Source organism: Colius striatus, chromosome 4, assembly GCF_028858725.1.
Source record: "Colius striatus isolate bColStr4 chromosome 4, bColStr4.1.hap1, whole genome shotgun sequence".
Classification (NCBI taxonomy): Eukaryota; Metazoa; Chordata; class Aves; order Coliiformes; family Coliidae; genus Colius; species Colius striatus.
Window position 1 is genome coordinate 69,333,127 of NC_084762.1, and position 25,080 is coordinate 69,358,206.

Consider the following 25,080-nt stretch of genomic DNA (forward strand, 5'->3'; position numbering starts at 1 on the left):
GCGCGGCGCCGTTGCGAGGCGAGGGAAGTTTGAAGCGGAGCGGTGCTGAGCGTCGGTGGCTCAGCAGTATGGCGGGGGACAGACGCGTCCCCGGGCAGCTCAGCCTCATGGGCAAGGGCATCGAGAGGTGAGCAGCTTGCCAGAAGGATGGACGGGTGCCCCGTGGCAGCCGGCGCGGGCAAGGGGAGGCCGCGGTCGTGGCGGGGCACCGGGGCGGCGAGGGGGTGAGTGTGTGGCGCCGGCCCAGGAATGAATGGAGCCGCCCGGCTGACGGCAGGTGCCTTTCTTCGGCAGCTTGCTGGACGTCTCCCTGAGCTCGGACCTGCGCACACTCAACGGACACTGTAACCGCATCGCCAGAATCGAAGGGCTCAGCCACCTCCGGAATCTGCAGCATTTGGATCTGTCATCAAACCAAATCCGCCGGATGGAGGGGCTGAGTTCTCTGGCTAATCTGCGCACTCTAAGCTTGTCCTGTAACCTGATAACGAAAGTGGAGGGTCTGCAACATTTAGTTCTGTCCACTTAGCAACTCTGAAAGTTGTGTTAAAGCTTGCTTTGGGAAAGTATGAGTATGGTGATCAGGGGACTGGAACATCTTTGTAAGAAAAGCAGGCTTTGGGACCTTGGGCTGTTTAGCCTAGAAAAGAGAAGATTAAGGGAGGACCTCGTTAAATAAGTACCTAAAGGGTGTACGTCAGGGGGATGGGGCGACACTTTTTTCTGTAGTGTCCAGTGAAAGGACGAGGAGTAATAGGTACAAGCTGGAACACAAGAAGTTACACTTAAATACAAGGAAAAACTTCTTTCCTGTTGAGGGTGAGGAGGCGCTGGCACAGGCTTCCTAGGGAGGTTGTCGAGTCTTCTTTTCTGGAGGCTTTCAAAACCCACCTGGATGTGTTCCTGTGTGACCTGCTTGAGGTGAACCTGCTTTAGCAGGAGGGTTGGACTGGATGATGTCTTGAGGTCCCTTTGAACTGCTACCATTCTTTGGTATAATTAAGGTTACATGAAGTTAGTATGAGCTACTAACTATGTTGTTATGTAGTTTTTAAACAAAGCATACAGTCTCTATAAACACTGTTATAGCAAAATGTCATTTAGAAGGAAATTATTATTATTATATACTTTATTGTAATAATTTATAGTTATGATTTTTAAAGGCTTACTTTACAAATCAAAACAATTTGATAAAAGCAGAACATATTTCTGAAAAATCTTACTGCTGTTTTTTCCTCATTTTGTTTAGGGCTGGAAAAACTTTTTAATTTAACTACACTGAACTTGTCATACAATCATATACATGATCTCTCTGGTAAGTGATTTTGTTATGTGCAGTGCATTTAAAAGCATTTGCCTAACTTTAATTTTGCAAAAATTGACCAAGTGCTTTTTTAGAAGTTTTAATAGTTCAGCCAGTTGCCCGAGTAATGCTACTAAAGGTGGCAATTGCTTCTACTCTCAGGTCTCAAGTTACAGACATCAAGAGTTGTTTTGAAGGTTTGTTCTCCTGTATTTGATGAGGCCAAGCGTATTCATAAAGTAGTACAGTAAACCTTTCCAACTTATTTCCAAAGTGAAAAATGCAATAGTCTTAGAAAATATTTCTGAAAGATTTATATCTGCACTTTTTATAGGACAAAAATTCAACTTTGGATACAATGTGTGTGGTCAATTGTTGCTTCTAAGTAAAACTTTAAGCTAAAGAATCAACAGAGTTTTTAATAGGAAGTTTAAAAGAACATAGGTAATAAGTTTGTTAATGTACTGAGTTATGAAAAGGAGCTTCAAGCAAAATGTTTATTTTTTCATGCTGCTTAACAATTAGAAACCAGTCTATTTCTTTGAAGCTCTCCCAACTAGCTTAAAATGTTGTACTGTGTGGTAGTGTACTATAGCTAATTAATGTATGTAGACAAGAATATGAAGCAAAAGTGGTTTCTCACTTCCAGTTATAATGTACTGTGTACTGAATATTTTCCAACAAGGTGCCATTTATTCTAAACCCTTAGTCTGAGATCATAGCAGAAATCATTATTTTGTGGGTTTTTTTCTCCAATTTTCAGGACTTCAGTGCCTTCATGGAAGCAGTCATAAGATTAGCCATATTGACCTTCACAGCAACTGCATAAACAGTATGAATCACTTACTTCAGTGCACAAAAGGACTGTACTCTTTGACAATTCTGACGCTGGAAAAAAATGGAAAAGCCAATCCAGTTTGTCACACAGCAGGTATGGATCTCATGTTAGGCAGCTGCTTTGTGCTCATTAGGTCAGTGATTTCCTTTAACCTGTCAGCCAGGTTCTGAAGCTTGCAAGTTCTTTCATAAACTGACCAGCCTGCAAAAATATAAATTCTGTCAAAATTAGTTTGTGTTCCATTAAAAATAAATATTTTCCCCGATATTCAATGCTGGATGCTTTCATAAGGCTCAGCATTTCACATATTATTTTAGGTCAAGGTGAGAGATTGACAAAGAGCAATGGGAAGATAAAGTATTGCAGAAATAGGAGGAAGAGGGTATTCATATTATAAGGTGGGTGGGTGGCAAATTTGAAGAATATACTTAGAGATATTTTAACCATAGAGAAATAGGATAGGCGTGGGAAATAGATGGTCTTCTGCTGATAAAGACCACAAGAGGAAGATCGATAATAAGCACTTTTAGCCTTGCCTCCTTTTCCTACAGCTTCACTAAGCAATGGCATACTCTAAGATGCTCTGCAATAATTAGCATTTTCATAAAAATAGGAGGCAGGGGTTTCACTAGGCAACATGGAGATGAGTTGGAGGAATGCATGTGGATACATCACTTCCAATTGCATTGCCTAGATCTTCTGGTTTGAGGGTAGATTTTTCACCCTGGTTGAATGTTACACCCTGTAGAAGTGGAGGATGAATACTTTTAGGACAGCTCAAAGATAATTTCATTACAAAAAGTAGAACAGTAGGAGTCGCAATAATACAAAAATAACAACCATATACTGAGCATGTAACTGATACAGATGTAATATGTGTATAGTTCCTAGAAAGTACCCTCAGAGGTAATTGGGAGGTCAAATAAGGTGTTAGGTAGTGTTTTCCATAAACAAGGTTTACAAATGTATTCAGGCACCACAGAAGCAGTAACAGGACTATTAAAGTTACCTGGATAACTTAGAAAATTCCACTGCTTTTCTTCTGGAAGTGTTTACATGCCTCTTTTGTGGCACTTCTGAAACTGCAGTGTTCAGAAGCCCAAATTCTATTAAAGAAATTTAACTTCAGTGCCTTAGATTTTCATAATGCCTTCTTCCATTCATTGAAAAAATATGATCTCAGCCCTTTCAGAACTTGCCTTTCCGTTACGTTTGTCTATCCTTGTACTGGATGCAACTCTGTTGGTGCAATAGGTCAATAATAAAGGGCTCTCTGTGCAACTGCAGATGGTGGTGGGGAAATCCCTGTGTGGACCAGGACTAGGCAGGCACCTTCCCAGCTAATTTGGTTTGTAATGGCTGTTGAAAGCCTTATGGGTGGGGAAAGGTGAGGTACTTGGTAGACAACTCACTACTGGGGTATTTTTTCCTTCTACTAAAAATGCAATTAATCATGTAAGATGACATGGTACATAAAATACACTAGACATCTCCTTTAGAGATAATTTCAATTTAAAAGTGGCCTTTTCCTCAAGGTTACAGAGAAACTGTTCTTCAGACATTGCCACAATTAACAGCTCTAGATGGAAGAAATACTTCTGGTGAACCAGTGGATCCGGCAGGAGAAAACTCATCAGATATGCAGTGTTTAGAAGACATTTGGGGCTGTTTGGTTCCATCTGAGTGCCCTTCATCCAAAAATCAGGTGCTATAGTTTATGTGTACTGATTTTAGAGTAATACTTCTTTTAAAACTTATTTATTGCATGCAACTCATTGGTGTTTCAAGAATTGTCTTTCCTTTTGATAGAACTATGTTACCTTACCGGTGGCGACACCACATATCGACCAGGCGTTAGCTTATTTTCGTCAGCGTACAAGAATACCGGTACAAAGTGCCATCAGCTCCTCTACAGAGCCTGTCTCTTCTTCAGAACCAGAGAAAGCTGAATTTGATAAAATATTCAACGAGATGAGGATTAAAAAAATAGAAGATCAGATTTCACAGATACTGCAAAAGGTGCGTTGTTTTTCCCCGTTTTCACAAAAAACTGTATTTGTAAAATGAGATGTACCTTTTGATAAGGCAAACATTTGCTGGGACAGACTGGAGCATTTCTGCTGGTATGTGTGTGCTGGCTGTGTGCTAATGTCTTAATAAATTTGAGAAACCAGGAATAAAATAAAAACAAGTCTTTAAAACTCAAGATTGCACTTTGAATCACAAAAACTTTCATGCTGAATAAAAAATACAGATATGGGACTGGGAGAACTATCTGATCATATTATGTAAGTAAATTGTTTTCTGGCATTATTTGTCCTGAAGCTGTCAATATAGTAACTGAGCCAGAGTAAAATATGAAATCCAAAAAACTATCTGGACTATGGAGTTAGTGAAAATTAAATTTGCTGATATGGCCAAGTTGGTATGATGTGTTTGTCAGGGATGTTTCTGTAACAGTTTGTTACATACCCTGCATGTTTGTCGGGTTTTTTTGCATTTCAGTGCTGTGTTTGTTTTACATTTTGCATCAAACTTCTTTGCCTAAAGATTTTACCACATTTCAGGTATTTCAGGAAGATATAACTCAATGTTTTCAAGCGTGCTGTTCTGTTGAGTTTATTTTATCTTTAAAACCATCAAACGTTTTAGCAAGGACAGTAGAGGCTGTATGGAAGCAATTATTTCATTTTCTATAAAACTTACTTTGTGTAAACTTTTTAAAGATAGAAACTGTAAAATCTATAGGTAAAACTTCAATCTGTTCTTAGGTATCTGATACCTCAAGAAGGGAAACTCCTGCAAATGTTCTCAAAGCTAAGAGAGACACAGATCCAACTTCTGAGAGTGAAAATGAGAGTGAGAAAGAGAACAGAAAGGTGGTGAAAAGAAGCAAGATCCCTACTTATCGTAGAACTACTTTATCTACTAAGTGTCCTGCAAGTCATCTTAAGAACAAAATAACTGACAGGTATACCAATGTTTGCTGTGTAAGGCTGAGAGGAATTAAGCTGAATGTTGTCAGATTGAACATAGTTTGACTTGAAACACTTTAATGAAAGTGGTAGGTTGGGTAAATTAGCTCTGTTAGTAACGCTCTTAATTATCTGTTGAGGCTTTCACTCAGTTGTTTTCTTATATGAGCATTTTCTGTCTTTAGGTGAAAAGGAAATGAAAACAAACACTTTCAGAATTTCAACGGCTTATATTTTCATCTTTATTTTAAATTGTGGTGACAGAAGAATTCTTCGCAGACAGAATTGAGTCATTTAAATTAAGAAAGGATTCATGGTGTCAGAATGATGGCCAAGAATATAATTGTCCGTATTTTAGAATAAAACAAAGGATGCCCTAGTAATTATTTTGATTTCTATACTAAATATCAGAAGTGATAAATAGAAGATATAAGTCAGAATCTATTAGTTTAGTCTGCCACTGTAGCTCTACAACTACTCTGCTTCTCTGAAATTGAGATCTATGTGATTGTGTTCTTCAGATAGCATCTACTAGTAGCACAGATGTTTTTTTTGTCAGCTAAAGATCAGAATTTAGCTGTTTCATTTATGATCTGCTTGCAAACTATTTTCTACATGGTTTTGAACTCTCTGCAATTCAGTTTTGTGACAGAACTGTAAAAATTTCTTCTATGTAAGTGTCCAAGTCCCCTGATGCTGTTTAAACTCTGTGTATTCTTAAATATGCATTGATGTCCTGTCCTTACAGGGAGAATAAGCATTCTCTAAAACGTCCATGCTCCAGTCATCTCAATACATCTTTGGATACTCAAGACCTGAAAGTAGTGGGAAGAAAAGCTGAAGTATTAACCAGAAGACAGAGCGATGTAGAAAAAGTAGAAGAAATTAATTCAAATGCCACAGAGGAATCAACATACCGAGTATGTTTTGTATCATTTCAAGTTAAATATGTCTTCACCTGTGTCATGGTTTGACATGACAGCCTTTTCTGGTATGAGGGAAGGGGCTGCAAAGATGGCTCCTGTAAGAAGTTGCTCACAACTCTCCCCAGCTCAGAAAAGGCTCACTTCTGGGGCTGAGCCAATTAGACGCCTCCACGATCACTTTTTAAGAAGAAGCCGGAAGGGGAGGTGTCTTCCTCCATCTTCTTTCTTTCTTCTGCCCCTTCTTCTCTTCTTCTGGCTGGTGGTGGTGTAAGGAGTAGGAACAGTGAGAGAAACAACCATGCGGACTCCAAGGTCAGTGATGAAAGGGAGGAGGTGTACTGTAGCAGAGACTCCCCTGCATTCTATGGAGAGAACTGGTGAAGCTGAGATTTATTTTCATTTCTTTAAAGACCCCGCATCAGCGGTACAGACTCATTCTGATAATGAGCCCGCATCAGGGGCAGAAACTCATTTTGCTAAAGCTGACCCCGGACCAGGGGCAGCGATTCACTTCATTAAAGGCCCCGAGCCAGGGACAGTGATTTTGGCCGGAGGAGGCCTTGTCCCGAAGGAGGGGCCCTTTATCACTATGGCCGGAGCAGGCCCTGTCCCGAGGAAGGGACCCAATATCCACAGCTGCAACTGTGGGGAGGAACCCACGACAAAGCAGCTCATTAAACTTATGCCCAGAAGAGGCCTTGTCCCAAGAGAGGGACCTTGCAACTGCAGAAACTGCAACCGCGGTGAAGAATCCACGCCAGAGATATTCACCAAGGACTGTGTCCCGTGTGAGGGAACCTGTATCGGCAGAAGCCACAGCTGCTGGGAACAACCCACACCAGAGAAGTTTGTTAAGGACTGTGTTCCGGGGGAGGAACCCCGTGTTGGAGCAGGGGAAGAATGCCAGGAGTCATCCTCATCTGAGAAGACAGAAGCGGCAAAGCCCATCTGTGAGAGACTGACCACATCCCCCATTCCCTGCCCCCCTGAGCTGTTGCGGGGGGAGGAGGTAGAGATATCGGGAGCAGTGAGCTGGGCCCGGGAAGAAAGGAGGGATGGGGGAGGGAGATCTTAAAGTGCTGGTTGTAATTTTCTCATCATCCTACTCCCTTTTTGCTTTTATTCTGTTCTGTTTCTTGTAGAATAAACTTTCCTACTTTCCTCTCTAAGTCGAGTACTGGAGTCTGTTTTGCCCAGAACCATAATTGGCAGCGAGCCCTCCCTGCCCTTGTCTCAATCCACAACAATCTTGCTTATCTTTTTACTCCCATTTCGCTGGGTCCTCCGCCATCTTAACGAGGGTGGGGGTGAATGGGGGCATCGAGCAAGAAACTGTCGTGGTGCTGTTGTGCTAGCTGGGCCAAACCACGACATTATTGGCGCCCAACGTGGGGCCCCGAGTCTGTGGGACTTGGAGCATTACAGATTAAATTTGAGACAAGGATACTAATTGGGAGTGGTAACGGGCAAAACATGAACTGTACTGCTGACTATTGAGGTTTTAAGTGGTTCTACCTTTGGTGAAGGGACGAGGGGTGGATTTTTAACACCTCCTTAAAAAGCAATTCGTGAAGGCGAGGGGTGGAATGTCATGGTTTGACATGACAGCCTTTTCTGGTATGAGGGAAGGGGCTGCAAAGATGGCTCCTGTAAGAAGTTGCTCACAACTCTCCCCAGCTCAGAAAAGGCTCACTTCTGGGGCTGAGCCAATTAGACGCCTCCACGATCACTTTTTAAGAAGAAGCCGGAAGGGGAGGTGTCTTCCTCCATCTTCTTTCTTTCTTCTGCCCCTTCTTCTCTTCTTCTGGCTGGTGGTGGTGTAAGGAGTAGGAACAGTGAGAGAAACAACCATGCGGACTCCAAGGTCAGTGATGAAAGGGAGGAGGTGTACTGTAGCAGAGACTCCCCTGCATTCTATGGAGAGAACTGGTGAAGCTGAGATTTATTTTCATTTCTTTAAAGACCCCGCATCAGCGGTACAGACTCATTCTGATAATGAGCCCGCATCAGGGGCAGAAACTCATTTTGCTAAAGCTGACCCCGGACCAGGGGCAGCGATTCACTTCATTAAAGGCCCCGAGCCAGGGACAGTGATTTTGGCCGGAGGAGGCCTTGTCCCGAAGGAGGGGCCCTTTATCACTATGGCCGGAGCAGGCCCTGTCCCGAGGAAGGGACCCAATATCCACAGCTGCAACTGTGGGGAGGAACCCACGACAAAGCAGCTCATTAAACTTATGCCCAGAAGAGGCCTTGTCCCAAGAGAGGGACCTTGCAACTGCAGAAACTGCAACCGCGGTGAAGAATCCACGCCAGAGATATTCACCAAGGACTGTGTCCCGTGTGAGGGAACCTGTATCGGCAGAAGCCACAGCTGCTGGGAACAACCCACACCAGAGAAGTTTGTTAAGGACTGTGTTCCGGGGGAGGAACCCCGTGTTGGAGCAGGGGAAGAATGCCAGGAGTCATCCTCATCTGAGAAGACAGAAGCGGCAAAGCCCATCTGTGAGAGACTGACCACATCCCCCATTCCCTGCCCCCCTGAGCTGTTGCGGGGGGAGGAGGTAGAGATATCGGGAGCAGTGAGCTGGGCCCGGGAAGAAAGGAGGGATGGGGGAGGGAGATCTTAAAGTGCTGGTTGTAATTTTCTCATCATCCTACTCCCTTTTTGCTTTTATTCTGTTCTGTTTCTTGTAGAATAAACTTTCCTACTTTCCTCTCTAAGTCGAGTACTGGAGTCTGTTTTGCCCAGAACCATAATTGGCAGCGAGCCCTCCCTGCCCTTGTCTCAATCCACAACAATCTTGCTTATCTTTTTACTCCCATTTCGCTGGGTCCTCCGCCATCTTAACGAGGGTGGGGGTGAATGGGGGCATCGAGCAAGAAACTGTCGTGGTGCTGTTGTGCTAGCTGGGCCAAACCACGACAACCTGAAGTCAAGCATATGTCTCCCAGTAAAACTTTAAAATTGGACATGACAGAAATAATTGTGTACAGTATCAAAAGATAGTAGAGTTCTTGTAATGTCAGGTGGAAGAGAATTTATTGTGAGGGAGGGTTGGCCTGGTTGCTTTTGCTTTCCTCTGTCATCAGTGAATTCTAGAAAGACCAAAAAAAAATTACCTTGATCTACAATTTTGAATATTGTTTGTCATTTTTGGCTACATTTGAACATTTCCTAGTAAGTTGATGCTTACCACATTCTTGCTAAGGCGCTGATTCAAGAATTGGATCAGGAGAAAGAAAGGAGGTGGAAAGCAGAGCAAGCAGAGAAGAAATTAATAGAGCATGTCAGAGAGTTACAGAAACGTGCAAAAGAAGAAAAGAATATTCAGAGTTTGGCTGTGTACGCTACAGACAGGTAGGGCAATGGTGCTGTAGCATAAAAGTTTGCTTTGCGTTTTTTTATTCAAGACAATTAATTTTATAGGCTTAAGAAATGAAAACAACTTCAAATGTACTTGGAAATACATTAAGTTAGGACTAAAATTTCTCTTGGTACTGACTAATGAAATTCTTTTCTACAGCTTTCTTCCTGTTCTTGTCTCTGAGCAGTGTCAGTCTGTCACTTCCATTTCTAGCCATTCCTGTCCAAGCAATCTGTATCATAACTGTACTTCCTCTTTCAGGTCAAGCTGTCTCATCAGTTTCAATTCCTAGGCTCCCTTTCCACTTTATATATACAGAGTTTTGATTTTTTTGTCCTGCACAGTGCACTTGAACAAAGATGTTTCTGACTGGCCAGAGTTGGCCCATTAGCAGTGTGCTGTCTGGATCTAGCCCAGCACATCCTCTTGTGATCATCATAGTTGTAGGTTCTGTGCCTATTTTACTATTATTTTTCCTCAAAAGTTCTCCTTTCTAGCAGAACATCATTTGTTGTCAGCTGTGATTGGAGATGCCAGTTCTGTTTGTCCTTTTTGTGGAGGTGGAGGTGGCAGTGCTGGGTTAACAGCTGGACTCAATGCTCTTAAAAGTGTTTCCCAACCTAAACAATTCTATGATCCTATGAAAGACGTTATTTTCGTTCTTGTAAGGAAGAAACAAGCCAAGTGCTTCCTGACTGACTGATTTTTTTTTTTTTCCCTCCCCTTTTTTCTTTTTGTTTTAGGTTCACTTCTTACCTTTTCTTTGTTACCACCTTGGATAAGAAGCTTATTATGTTCATTTTCTTTTGAGACAGATGTTTTTATATCAGTATTAAAATATTTAAGGATATTTCAAAATTTTCTGACAAAAATTATTAAATTACAAATTGATGCTGTGTGTTTGACTTCAACATAAAGCAGAAGGATACCGAAATGTCATTTCCTTTAAGACCTCTCCATGAGGTTGTCTCCAGTTTAGTTTCTTTTAAAATAGAGGACCATATAGTAACACCACACGTGACTTCAGTAATATTTTACATATTTTAAATGATTGTAGTTGACAGTGCTGTAAATAGTAAAGCTAAAAAAACAGAACAAGATGAGATGTTATGACATTTGCTAATGTCTTTTTCTCAATGTGTTTGACATCAAATTAACTACTAAATTGTTTATAATGCAACTTTATTGCATTTATTCTCAGGTTAAAGGAATTGATATTGAAAGAGAGAGAAGCTAAAGCAAGACTGCAAGCCAATGTCCAACAGTTGAAGGGTGAAACTGAAAGACTTACTGATGAGTTAAATAAGACAAGAAGTAAAGAAGCAGAACATCAGAAGGCCATGCAAGCTTTAGAAGAAACAGTGTCCAAGATAGAGACACAGAGATTGCAGCAACGAACCATAGAGGTAAATATTTTTAATGTGTAAATAATGCAATGGCAACAGGAGAGCTACTGTAGTCTTAAACATTAAGAAACTTGGTTGACAGGCATCTGAAAATGAGCCAGCAGTGTGCCCATGTAGTCAGGAAGGCAAATGGTATCCTGGCCTGTATCAAGAACAGTGTTGTCAGGCAGGAGGAGGGAGGTGATCATTCCCCTGTATTTGGCTTTGGTAAAGCCGCACCTTGAATACCATGTCCAGTTTGAGGCCCCTCTCTGCAAGAACACTGAGATGCTGGAGAGGATCCAGAGGTGGGCTACCAAGCTAGTGAAGGATTTTGAGCACGTCTTGTATAGGGAACGGCTGAGGGATCTGAGGCTGTTCAGCCAGGAGAAAAGAAAGCTCAAGGGAGACCTTACCACTCTCTACAACTACCTGAAAGAAAGCTGTAGCGAGGTGGGGGTCGTTCTGTTCTCCCTAGTGACAAGCAATAGAACAAGAGGAAATGGCCTCAAGTTGCACCAGGGCAGGTTCAGGCTGGTTATGAGGATTTCTTCCTTACTGAAAGGGTTGTCAGACATTGGAATGGGCTGCCCAGGGAGGTGGTGGAGTCACCGTCCCTGGAGGTGTTTAAGAGGCGGTTGGTTGTTGGGCTTAGGGAAATGATCTAGTAGTTGATAGGGTTGGGACAAAGGCTGAATTTGGTGATCTTAAAGGTCCTTTGTAGCTGAAACAATTCTATGATTCTGTGAAACACTAGATTTTACAAGCCTGAAGTCTGAGTTTTCAACAATGAAAGCTGGGGCTTTTTTTTCTGCATATTAGTAGTTAAAAACAAGTATCAATTTTAATTTTCAATTAATATAAGGCCACTTCTAAAAATACACAGTTAGAGGGACAAGTTTTTTTAAATGTTGCTGAAATAATTGAAGATCTTACTAGCAGGATGGAAATCTGGTGATTCTGTTTGTTTTGTTCATATGACAAATTTGATGCTTTGAATTGTGACCAGAACAAAATAGTAATTGTTGAGAACTTATTTTAAAGATTCTGGTTGTTTGGGGTGTGGGTTTTTTTGTTTGTTTGCTTGTGCGTTTTGTTTTGTTTTTACTGCTGGGAAAGATAATGATGGTTTTTGCTGTTAGAGGCACTTTGTTCAGTATACAAATACATTAGATCAAGATGCTGGATCAGATACTGCCACTATTTCTGACTGAATAATTAATTGGTTAATTTTCAGTGGCCAATATCTATTTCTATTGGTTGATTATATTGTTGAATGATCTGAATCTGTTGAATGAATGCATCTGCTTGCAGAATCTGAATCCTAATGTATCCATCCTGAAACATCTCTGAACTGCTTGTATGGTGCTCTAGGATGTGGTATTGCTCAGATACTCTGAAAGGGAACAGAATCGGGGAGTGTGCTGACAGCCAAGCTGCAAGTGTCATTGAAGTTAAGGATTAGCCATCCTCTACTTTATGTTCCTGTTCAGGCACTTGATTACCTCTTCCATTTTCTTCCTTACCTGTAAATACCCTGGAACTATTATAGATGTAGAAGTGACCTTCAATTTAGATCAGCTATCTTGCTTGTCACTTTGAAAAGTACAAAATGTAGTGATTTAGAGGAGAGTGTCTGCCTTTTTGTGGTGTGGGTTTTTTTTTTTCTTTTAAAAGGAGAAATAGCATATGAGGGTTTCTTTAGTCCTTTAAGTTTCTAGAAATAAGTGATCTCTTTTGATAGTAGTAGCATCATTTTTATGAACTGAAACACATTATTAAGGGAAGATCTTTGTTCCTGTCTTCAAGATGATCCTTGTAGCAAATACTGTCTAATAATTAGCTTTCAAAGAATAATCATGATGCTTTAGAATCACAGAATCTTAAGAGTTGGAAGGGACCTCAAAAGATCATCTAGTACAATCCCCAACCTGTACTGGTACACGGAGTTATTCTTTCCCAGATGCAAGACTCTACACTTGAGCTTGTTGAATTTCATTAGATTTCTCCCCACCCAACACTCCAGCCTGTCCAGGTCTCATTGAATGGCAGCACAGCCTTCTGGTGTGTCAGCTACCCCCCCACCCCAGTTTAGTATCATCAGCAAGCTTGCTGACAGTGCCCTCTGTTCCCTCATCAAAGTCATTAATGAATATACTGAACAGTACCAGTCTCAGCACCGACCCCTGAGGGACTCCATTAGATACAGACCTCCACAAACAGGCCCTGTCCCATTGATCACAACTCTCTGCCTTCTTCAACCAGTTGAAGTCCACCTCACTACCTGAGGAGAGATGGGAGATGGTGTCAAATGCTTGACTAAAATCAAGATAAAAGTAAATTATCTTTTTGAATGTTGAAATTGAATATACCTTTGGCCTATTTTATCAACTCCAAGATTAACATATTTTATAGAATAAACAATATATAATACAGAATATTTAATGAACTTTTTTATAGTAAACATTGGCAGTTAGCTTCAGTCATCAATTACAGCTACTCTAGGTAGTCACTGTTTAAGGATTTAAGCCAGCATTACTAGATTACTTCTTTAAGTGATTCAAGATAAATGAGTTGCTGTGCATCTAAAGTCTACTTGACTTTATGGCAGTCCTTAAATTTGCATGTTTTCTCACTTTTTAACTGCTTCATTTCATCCACAAAACAACAGGAATACAGTGGAGGTCATCTAAATGTTCCTCATGAAGAGGCTTAACGTGTTGAACATAAGAACTTGCTTCATCCTCAAGCCTCACAATAGTTTTCATACAACTCAAGTTATTGGATGAACTTTAGGGACATTTCAGGAGATGATAAACATTGGAAATAATGTTTTATTTGTCAGTGCAGGAGATGCCATAGAGCTGTTCCTTAATTTTTTATTTGTTTGATTGTTCAAGTTGAGAGAACGGTTGTGATGGAATTCAGACTTAGGATTCTCAGACTTTTTTGCTTTCAGGGAGTTGGGGGTTGTTTTGTTTTCTTGTGAGACTGAAAAGTAAAGTGGGATGTCTCTCTGTTGTATTCTAGCTCTGACATTTGATAATTGACACATAATCTTGAGTAGTCTGTTAACCATTCACAGATTGGGTTCTCTGAAAAAAGCAAAGAGGTTAGAATTGTTTAAGTACAGAATGTGGAGACCCTTGTTTTGCTTAGGAGGACAAGTTAATAAGATAGTTAGTACTACTGACTGCCTGAGCACAAAAGTATTGAGATGAATGCTACAGGTACTGATTAAGAGTAAGAATATCTTCATTAATATCACCTCTGTCATTTCTGTTGCATGTTCTAACTCACAGCCTTCTGAAGTGTCTCGATTCTAAATTACCATCTCATGAGCAATTAAAACCTTTTCAGACCTTTCTTCATATCTTTTTTTAATCTCTACTTTTTGAGTCAGAAAATACAGTTTTGTTTTGTTTGTAAAAGGCTTAAGTTTATATTAAAAGCTTCCATCAAATGGAAAAAGTGGAGTGTGCCACCTGGTGTTTACACTAATATCTCCTTTTTTTTGTAAAATCGTTAGAAAGCAGCTCTGTTTGGCAACTTTAAAACTCTGAAAGAGACAGATGTTTATAACTGAAGTGTTTAAAAAAATACATTGAATACATCTAAAAATGTTTTGTTTGAAGCTAATAAAAGTATTACAAGAGTTTGTAACTGAGGAAGTCATTCTGCCAATTACACTTGTTCCATTTCTGAGGACATAAATGTTCTTTGTAAATTAAGTAAATGTCCTTGGTTCTAAGTGAAAGTTGCCTTTTTTTGTGTTGTGGTAAGTTAAGGTAAGACTTGCAAAACACTAAGAAAATTTTTTAAAAAGTAAGTGTAACAAAATATATTAAGGGGAAAAAAAAAGCACAACAAATTCTCCTTTGTCTTAGGCCAGGTAACATAATACAATTCTGTAACATTTTGTGAAAAATCTTGACAGTTGTGTAGCATGCTGTAAACATCGTGACCCAGGTAGACATGTGTCTTTATTAAAGCACCTGTTCCTTTGTATTCTAGTGTAAGATATTAAGAACCGATTACAGTTTTAACAAAATCTTGTTCCTATTTTTATGAATTCTACACAGATGAAACAGGTGCAAGAAGCAGAGCTTAAAGCATCAGCAAATGAAAGAGAAGTACAGTTACTTCGAATATCCTTTCGACAACAGAAGGAGAAGGTAAAACAACTGCACGAACTTCTTATATTAAGAGAGCAAGAGCAAAGGTATGAGGTCTTCTGTTTTCTTTCCATGAGTTGAGACATGCTAGTGTTTCAAACATGCTTGGTTTAATGTATTCTGGAAAGTGTGTGTGTGGTTTTATTTGGTTTGATTTATTTGGTGGTGTTTTTTGTTGTTTGGTTTTTTATGAGAGGGATGGTCTTTGTGAAAAATCAAATGTTTTCCCACCCATTTTCTTGATTACTTAAGAATATCTTCATGTCTTGTAGCTTCCTGACACATAAGTCCGTGTAGGCAACTATGTTCTTGCAGCCTTTCATTTGATAGGTTCTTCTTATATGACTGAACTTCCTATTTTAAATACTTGATCTGTAATTGTGGAAATAATCAGATAAAAATATTTGAATTACTGTGTCAAGATATGCAAATAGTACAATAACATAATTTAAAAAAACCCTTCAGCTTCTACAGTCTTGCTTTCAGGGTGAGTGGATGGCTGGCCTGGCTGTTTTTTTCTTTCCTCCAAAGTTTTTTTTTTTTGAGAATTCATAAACATAAATTCTATACTATTTAATGAGTACAGTCAAATAAGTGTACAAAATAAAGCAGCAAGTGGTGTGGGGTATACTAGTATGTAAGGGAAACTATAAAACTAGGTTAATATTAATAAAATAAGTTGTTTACGCTTGCTAAATTTTACAAGTATAAATGTATTCAGATACCAAGATAACTGCAGGCTTAGATGGGAAGAATCTGGTAGCCATGCTTTCAGAACTTAAATATCCAGAAGATGCAGTATGAAGGACAATGGATATGTTTTGTGTTTTTTGCTTTAAAGCAGATGAACAGAGTAGCCTTAAAGTGCAGGATACTTTGGCTTCAACATTCTCTTATAGGGATGCTTCCAGACAGGATGGAGGTTTATCCTGGAAGTCCTGGAGGTCCCTGTTGCTACTGCTTTTCAGGTTGTGGATCTGAGTGAGAAGCAACAGCTATTGGGCGAGGGTGAGGAAGATGACTGATGAAGAGTATATCTGGCGATACAGTGCTTTTTCCCTATTCCAGTGTCTCTTCCAGATCTTTCTTAATAGAAAAGAAAACAAATGCTAACAAACAGCAAAAGAGCACTTGAGTAATTTAATCAATAGTTTGAAATGAAAAGTAACGTTATTCTGTTGGGTGTTTTAAGAATAGCCAACATACTTTTCATCATCTCAGGGTCATTATTAAAAAAAAAGAAATCTGGCTGTGAAACTAAGGAATTTATGCCATTGATTGCATAATTTATTATCCTTTTTAAGAAATACTAAGGAAAAATAACTGAAACATCAGTTTCAAATATATGTTTGGTAACTTCAGGAAAGAACTTGAAACCCGAGTTGCTTTAAATGGACCTGAATTTCGAGATGCTTTGTCAAGAGAAGTGGCTAAAGAAGAGCAGAGGCATGGACACCATGTAAAAGAACTTCAGGAGAAAATTAATATGGTAAACCAGAAGTACAAAGAGTTAGAAGATGAATTTCGTTTAGCTTTAACTATTGAAGCAAAAAGGTTTAAAGAGGTAAGACTAAGAGACCATTTCACCTCAAACTAGCTGGAGTTGTGGCTCCCTTAAAGGTGTTGGGTTGGGGGAATGTGTTTTGAGGGGTTGTTTGGTTTGGGTTTTTTTTGATCCTAAGGATTCATCTAGAAATTCTGGTAGTAAGCTTTGAAGTATCAGTGATTAGAACATAGATATCAAAGGCCAAGTCTGCACGCAAAAAAAACAGCATTTTTTCATAAGTGGAAGTAAATCAAAAGAAATTAGTAAAACATCTATCTGGTGGTATTAATTTATTTTAAAAGATGTTGACCGTCTATTAAATTATTGTAAAAACTCTTATGGTGTTTTGATGAGGTTATGGTTATAAATATGCTACTAGTTTTGATAATAAAATTCCCCATTGTTTAACTCTTCAAAATAATATTTTGGATATGCATTTAGAAATTCAAATGCCAAATTTACTAAGTTCCTTAAATAACATATAAAATTATGTCAACATCAGCCATAGAAGTTAAGTGAAATATAATTTTAAATGCTTCACCTTCATTTAAAGTTGTTTTTCTTCATTTTAAATCAGTTGGATACATGGGAGAAGGGAAAGAAAAGACTGGGGTTTTTTCCCCTTCAAATCTTTCTCTTGCAATGAGAAAAAACAGAGTTTCAAGACTTCTTTCCAGATTCTAATGTTAATTTTAACAATGAGATTAAATCAAGGCATTGTTTTTGTTTCCCAGGCTATTTTTTTTCTCTGCTTCCCATCCAGCCACGATCCTTTTTTTTTGCAGGTTGTTTTAACAACTTTGTAACTGAGCAGTTTTTTGAGTTGAAATGTCACCAACAAACTGGTAGAAAACCAGTTTGACATGTTTGTTAATTTCCCTTACTGTTTATGCACTTATATTTTTTTTCTCTTTCATGTGAAATTCAAATGTCACTTGTGTGTATATAGATATGGTTTGTCCAAATGTTAGCATTTGAAAATTCTTTTCTTATAAAAAATTTAGGTAAAAGAGGAGTTTGAAAATGCTGCTGCTGATCTAGTTGAACATAAACAAGCTCTCTTTGAACTTGAACAAAGGGAAAAAGAGATGGCAAGTCTGATCCAAGACATGACAAGTGTAGTGAAAGAACAGAAGGAAAAGATTGCAGAATTAACAAAATCAAATGAGGAAGCTACAGCAAACCTGAAGGTACTTGCTTCAAAATATTTCAACTACATATAGGGGATTTTTTCTGTAATACTTTATCTATAAAAGTAAAAATTCTACACAGTGCAGGTTGACTGAAAGATACATGTTTCCTGGTGCACTAAAACCTACTACTGCACATCAGCATTTATTCTTGCATCTTGCGCTTCTCTTTCTTGTAAACACTGCTTCCCATGTAGCAAAATAGTCTAGACTCATTCATGTCTTCAAAAGTGCACTCCTTGCCTTGCAAGTGCCAGCAGTTTTTATATATATATATATATATATATATATATATATATATATATAAAATCAACTGGTCACTCTCAGCCGAGATTTAAAAACCTACATTAATAGCCCTAACACTTCGTAAATTTCTGTGGTGGTCACTGTATGTGAAGTAAAACCAAAATTGAACAAATAATCGAGTGTAGTTATTAGTAGCTTAACGTATCTGGGAGTTGCATAAAATAAGCTGCATTAGTCATCTTCTAGTAATTGTCTAATATTAAATACTGTGGGCACAGTTGCTTCATCTTGCACTACTGATCACTGTATGGTAACATATGATAGTACTCTATTGTCCATAAGTAATTCTTAAAATAACTTCTAAACTGTTGTGTGTTGCAGGCCATGTATATATCCAATTTTTATTTTACAATCAATCTTTATTTTAAAACGGTGGAGTACAACTCCTGCATGGCTGTTTTTTATCTCCTCCCTACTCGTTGCTGTGGGGGTGTCTCAACATTATGTTGCTTTACAGAATAGGATTCTGCCAGTAAGAGATGCTGCAAAAAACAAAATTTTAAAATAACTATATGAATTGGCTATAATCTGTAAAACAAAAAAGTAGCCTGCATAATTTAAGATAAATCTCTATCACTGGAAGTGGAACTTTATCTCAGTTCTGTCTGGTTTTTAATAACTTGACTTTTCATTGCTCTTTTTGACGTCTGCATTTATAACTTTAAACAGGTTTTCATAATGGCATTGATAATTTAAGGTCACTATTTGGAAATCAGCTTTACAGTTTTCAGTGGTTGAAGTGTGTCTGAAGCAAACGTTTGTCTTTCATTATCATGATGCAGATACAACTCTGTATACAAACAGAACGTTGCTCAGTTGACTTGATTCGCTATATATAAATAGTACTTTCCTAGACATTTAGTATTGATTTGAAATTTTGGATACTTGTTTTAAAAGTTCTTATTGTCTTTTTCTAATGTTCATTCATACAGCATCAAACTGGAAAACTTGAAACATTGATTGAGGAGGACAAACAGAAGGCTGTTCAAGTTGAACTTCTCAAAAAAGAAAATGCAAAACTTATTTCTCAGCTGACAGCCCAGGAATCAGTGATTGATGGGTTAAAAATGGAAAGAAAAATATGGGGACAAGAGCTGGCAGAACAAGGTAAAGCTTCCTCATCTTAAAAAAGGTGGTGTTCAATGTCATTCCTTTCAAATAAACACTCCAATATAGTTATCATGAGGCAGAGTCTCTGGGTGCCTTGTTAATCTTATCGAGTTGGAAAGATGGTAAGCAAAAATGGATCTTCTGTAGTATGCAGGCCGTTGTAGGAGCTATGACAGTAGCTGTGCCAGTTAGATGCAAACACAGTTTATATATTTCCTCAAAATACCTTAATGTAATGCAGAGAACTTACACAAACAAAACTAGGACAACAAAGATTTCTAAATGGTGTTATGTAATGTTACTTGTTTATAAGATAAATCTAATGTAAAAATTTCAGCATATATCTTTAAAGAGGAAGTGTCAAATATTGGGTGGAAAAAAACTTGGTGGGTTTATTTTTCCCTGATTCAAGTGACTTGGCACCACCTTGTGACATTGGATGGGTCTGTAAGAATTACTGTTACCTTTTATCAGAGAAGTTTCCAAAGAATAAAAGACAGACTTTCCATTCTACGTTTCTTCTTAAGTGTTACTTACCTATAGATTAAAACCTACAGTGTTTCTAGTGGGCAAAATGGGCATGTTTTGTTCTTAAGATGGTTCTTCTCCTCCCCCTCTCCCCAACATTGTACACCTTCAAGTCACCTGTAAAATGCGTGCTGTAGTGTGAATATCCTGTTTCACTTAGGAGCTCATCTTGCTCAAGATCGAGGAAAACTGGAGGCAAAGATTGAATTTTTAACAAATGAGATCGAGACGTTAAAAAAGCAAAAGGAACAGGACAGTGATACTCTAAGAATTAAAAACAAAATAGTGGATGATCAGACAGAAACAATTAGGAGATTAAAAGAAGTAAGTATCTTATCTGTCAATTTGTATGCTTACCTCAAATTAAGATTTGCAGTCAAGGTTATTGTAAAGGAGTAATGAAAGCTGGCTCTGCCTGCCTAGTTCACCAACTCAATAGCACAATTAGGTTGTCAGTGCAGTTGATTTCTCTGAGGGCAGAAGAGGGCCTTGGAATTAATTTGATGTACAGAGGTGCTATTTTGAATCTCTTATTGAACCACATTTATGTCTTTTCTGCATTGCTTCAAGTTATTCTTGATAATGTTTTTGAGAGAGGAAAAACTAGGATAGCATAATTCTTCCTGTGTCCTTAAATGCAAAGGAAACACAAATTTTAACGTTTGCTTCAAGTTTAATTTGCAATGTATTTTTTTTTCCTTTACTTGTTCTTGTAAATCAGTATTTTAACACCAGAGCTACTATGTTTTGTTCTATTAATTCCAATGATCTCATTTAGAGACTTAAGATTTTAGTTATTAATCAGCACAGTTTTATCACCTGTTACATCAAGTCATTGAACTAATAGCCACATAAGAGAATGTGAGCTTGGTGATTTATGTAGGAAGAATAAGTTGTTGTGTTAGAGTTCTAAATAACTTTTCTTCTTCAATTGCTTTCAATTTCGGGAGTGTTTTAAGGAATTTTTTTTAATTGACTTCTTTCAAATGAGGATTATTTAACTGGTACTCACTGCGCTAAATATTTTTCATAAAATAGGTTTAGAGGAGTAAACTTTCATGTGTCACTCCCTGCTTTATTCCAGCGTAGACTAAACAGGCACTCCTAAAATGATGGGAGTTTGTGTTCTAAAATGCTTATCTTCTAAAGGGCTTACAAGAAAAAGATAAACAAATCAGAAAACAGCAAGAAGAAAACAGAGAAGCTCGGAAATTTTTTCAAGTACAGTTGGATGAAAAAACTGCTGAATTTGAAGAACTAATGGAAAAAATAGAAAGGCAAAATGAAAGAAAACAAGAATTAAAGCAACTACTAGAAGAAAAAGAAGTAGAACTTGATGACATTAAGAATGCACACAGGTAATACACAGGAGTGGCAAGAACTCTTTGGGGTCATAATAGTATGCAACACAGGTCTGAAGTTACTCTAACTTTAGAGAGTACATCCTTTCTATTAAAACCCACAGAAACTGGGAAGCATGGAAAATGTTTTTTTCAATCTTCCTAAGAAGTGGTATCCACATTCATTGTATATATGCACGGTTTATTTTCAGTGCACTGAAAAAGAAATGGCAAGGTAAAGGAGAGCTATTAAGCCAACTAGAGACGAAGGTTAAACAAATGAAGGTGAGCTTCGATATCAAAGAGAAAAAGCTGATTGAAGAGAGAAATAAAAGTCTCCAAACTCAGAGGTGAACACTTTAATAGCTTCTTTAGTGACTGTGCTGTTAGGATAGAGTTGCATTGTTAACAAGTATACAGAAGTGGTTGACTATGTGGTGAAAGAATGTGTAATACTTCAAGTACTTTGCAGCAGTTGGGCTCACATAGAAGTAATTCTTGCTATACAGGAGACTTACTTGGTGGAACTAGCATTCAGTTACTGCATTCGTCCTCTACACTCCTTAGCTATGTTCCCATTTGCTTTGAAAACTCTTTCCTCCCTAGAATGCTCATTCCCCAGTGCTTTTGGTTTACTTCTGTGAGGAAACTCCATGTCATGCTTGCAAGAGTCAGGACCTTGTTCTGCAGCCATTGCACGTGCTGATGGGGGTCATGCAATGCAGACACCTGTGCATGAGAGGTACAGTCTCAGTCTTCAGTAGGGCTTCTCTAAGCGTGAGCCTGTCAACCTTCCAGATGATGACCAAGATGCACTGGACAAATTGGCTGCAAGACACAGCTCAAGCCTAGCAACTATGGCTGGCATTTGGGCTTAAAAGAGACGCCACAGTGCTTCACTAATACCTGTGCAGGAGGATGAAAAAATACCTTATGTGCTGCATAGGAAATTGAGGACAAATCCTCAATACTTATTAGAGCATTCCTAATAAGTATTTCAGTCTGTGATAGACTGTTTAGAAGTTGCTCATCATTCTCTTCCCATGCAACAGGTTTTTAATTTATTTTATTATTCCTCTTGTACTGTCAATTTTTTGAGCAGTTAATAGTAAATATGAGATGATACAAATACTCATAACACAGAAAATAGTCATGCTCAAGTTACTTTATATGCTTCTGGCATAACGGAGAAGCATGGTAGACTGCTGCCTGTGATAAGCTTAGGTTGTTTGTGTGATTTTTTTTTTATTTTTTTTTTTTACACCTTATTCTTTGGCCCTTTATTCTTTTTTTTTCTCTTCCTCACACCTATTCTTAAGTTAAGCTAGTTAACAAAACTGCCTACCTATCTAGCACTAATAGCCACACTGTTGCTGAGGGAATAAGCTCGTTTATGACCTATGTCTTTTGCTTTACATTTCTAAATTAAACACACTGATTAATTACACTTTCAATATTATCTTAAGGAAGGTCATCTGATTAATAAATGAAAGAAAATACTTTGATAAATTTTGATTTTTGTTAACCAAAAAAACCCAAACCACAGAACAAAAAAAAAATAACCAGCCATCTCAAATAGTCACTAGTTCTAGGGTTTTTTGTCCCAAAAAAATGTTGTCCCAAATCATTACAGTTTATTTCAAAAATTTTGCTGGAAATTAATTGTAGAGTGGAGTAACTTGCCTTGCTTTCTGTTGCTACATATTTTAGAATTATCCCCTAAAAGCAGAACTTGCTTTGTTACTGTGAAGCAGACATTTTTTTTTGTTCATGTGAGACAAGGGCTTACAGGCCTTTTACAGGGTTGCATAGTTCAATCCTTGGCTTCTCGGGAAGCAAAAGCCTGAGAAGTCGACGTTTGAAAACTGGTGGAGTTCTTATCCATGTTGACGGTAGCAAGCCCGAATCTTTGCTAGTGATTAAATGCTTCTGCAAAGAGAAATGCCAGAAACCCTAAACGTGGTGCATAAAACTAGAACACGTACTTGAGAACACAGGACATCTGCTGCTAGATAGTGACATAATTGTCTTTGAAGTTTTAATAACATAGCCACATCGAAGGCAGAAGTGGGCAAAGCAAAATACTTCAGGTGTTTGCAGGAAAGTGATTTTTTTTTTTCATTGTTTTTTAATCATTTCTTTAGGATTGCTCTGGAAAAGCTTCACGAAATGGATGATGCTTTTAGAAAACAAGTTGAGTCAATGTTGGCAGCTCATCAGGAGGAACTATTGCAGCTGGCAAATGAAAAGGAAAAACAAATTGATGCAGCAAATGAAAAAGTAATTTTAATACTAAATTTATGTGATTCTTGTATTTGCATTTGTATTCTCTACAGCTGCTATAACAGTGGTGCTTGGAAGTCATCTGTTTGTATCTATCTGTCCAATCTCTGAATGGAAACAGCCTTGCTTTGGTACTCAATCTCTGCCAGAAAATCTCTAGAGCTGTGCCATCCTGAGATTCTGTATTAAAGTTGCATGCTATGCAGCTATTACAATTCCTTATCTATAGAGGCAAAAATAGGGATTACGACAGATTTAACTCACCTATGCTAGTGTTAACAGTTGCTGTTTCTATCACACAGCATTCTTTTGTAGTGTGACAACTGATGCTTTTTCTGTGTATTAGGTACTTTGGTTTTGATACATTACTCGCCATCTTCTAACAAGTAATATTTTTGAAAAAGCAAAATTCTGCTACTGCATCCAAAATCAAAAGTAGTGCATTGTTTAAATGAAAGCACATACCCCTTGCATTCCTTAGCAGTTTTAAAAATTGCCAAGATGGTCTTAGGTATACAAAGTGTGAATTCTACTTCATTTCTTTGTGCTCTTTCAGGTTTACTTTGTTGAAGAAGAAATGCGGCAGCTTCTGCAGGAAACAGCAAACAATAAAAAAGCCATGGAAAATAAAATAAGGCGACTTACACATGCACTTAATGATATTCAGCAAGATCTTTGAAGATTGTTAATGTACACTAAAAACATATTATACAACCTTAAGCAGATTCATACACTATAATGCACTTTTCCTTGTTTTCGAAGGAATAAATTCTTTGTGATATATGTTGATGGTTCTGGAATCAGACATAAATCTCCTTATGTTATTTTCATAATAAATAGTTGTTTCTAACCTTTAGTTATTTTTAACTGTTATGTTTATGTTATGTTTAACTGTCAACTTCAGTCAAAAGGCATATAGAGATGAAAAGTATCAAATGAAAATTAATTAAATTAAATTTAAGATTAAATTAAGAATTAGCAAGATTTAAGGGAAAGTTTGGGTCTTTGCTTCTCAAACAAGAGCTTAAAGATTTGCTTCACTGGGGTAAAGATTCTTGTAACAAGTAGTCCCAGAATTTATCTGAAATATGTCTAATCTGCTGGAGTTGATGAAGAGCGCATCATTCCTGGAACTAGAGTGGCTTTTCTGGTAGTATAGTTTGGTTCTCTTCAGCAATGTCCTTTCTACCAGGTTTTTCAAAAATAGAAGGTAACAAACTAACACCTTCTTCTGCAAGTTAATCATAAGGCTTATGTTAATATGATTGCTATTATATGATTTCATGATGGAGACTTTACCATCTCCAGTGTACTCAGCCATTTATTTCATTCGCTTATTCTGAGAAGATCCTAAACAGTTATTGTACTCTGCTATTCCATTATGTTCTGTTTCATGCTGCAGTAGCACATAGGATAGTAAGAGCAGTTACTCTTACTGCAGGAGCTATTTCTTTCTCTGCCTTGGACCTTGCAGTAGCTAAAGCTACTTTTGCTCCACTGAGGAGAGAAGCTGTCCAGACAGCTTCGCCATCACGTTGTTCAGAACCCAGGCATAACCACACTGCCACAATATAACTATACATTTTTGTGCCCAGGAGCCCAGCACCAGCACAAGTGCCCCAGCCCTGGCCTTTGGCTGACTGGCAAGGCAGGTCGGGCTTGTTATCAACTCGTTTTGGCAACTTGCTGTGGGAGCCAGAGCTTGATACCAGCTGCATTTTGTTATGAGGTGTATGGGATGTAACAAAGGCCTTGAAAATATGGGCACAAACTGAAAGCAGAGGCAACAACAAAAACAACTTGCTGGTGG

General features: G+C 38.3%; 1 protein-coding gene and 1 long non-coding RNA gene across 2 annotated transcripts in view; one reads left to right on the plus strand and one right to left on the minus strand.

Moving 5' to 3' along the window:
- On the plus strand, positions 1–24,005 carry LRRCC1 (leucine rich repeat and coiled-coil centrosomal protein 1). The gene is made up of 19 exons (XM_061994475.1): positions 1–127; positions 295–500; positions 1,250–1,315; positions 2,067–2,234; positions 3,677–3,846; positions 3,951–4,160; positions 4,913–5,112; positions 5,865–6,036; positions 9,252–9,400; positions 10,609–10,813; positions 14,875–15,014; positions 16,330–16,531; positions 17,518–17,703; positions 18,942–19,116; positions 19,808–19,971; positions 20,797–21,005; positions 21,200–21,337; positions 23,132–23,267; positions 23,827–24,005. Exons 1-19 carry the CDS (start codon positions 69–71, stop codon positions 23,947–23,949), a joined length of 3,078 nt encoding a protein of 1,025 aa, XP_061850459.1. The 5' UTR covers positions 1–68; the 3' UTR covers positions 23,950–24,005.
- LOC133625269 (uncharacterized) overlaps positions 21,229–25,080 on the minus strand; it is a 6,214-nt gene continuing 2,362 nt past the window's right edge. Inside the window, exons 2-3 of the long non-coding RNA XR_009818581.1 lie at positions 23,736–23,859; positions 21,229–23,222 (exon numbers count right to left, since the gene is read on the minus strand). This is a non-coding gene — a long non-coding RNA (uncharacterized LOC133625269). The remainder of the gene's footprint in view (positions 23,223–23,735; positions 23,860–25,080) is intronic.

Excerpts from the sequence above, each read along its gene's own strand:
- LRRCC1 (XM_061994475.1), top strand. The coding sequence starts at position 69 with ATGGCGGGGGACAGACGCGTCCCCGGGCAGCTCAGCCTCATGGGCAAG. Across the intron at positions 9,401-10,608 it reads GCTGTGTACGCTACAGACAG|GTTAAAGGAATTGATATTGA; the intron begins GTAGGGCAATGG and ends ATTTATTCTCAG. Across the intron at positions 10,814-14,874 it reads TGCAGCAACGAACCATAGAG|ATGAAACAGGTGCAAGAAGC; the intron begins GTAAATATTTTT and ends AATTCTACACAG.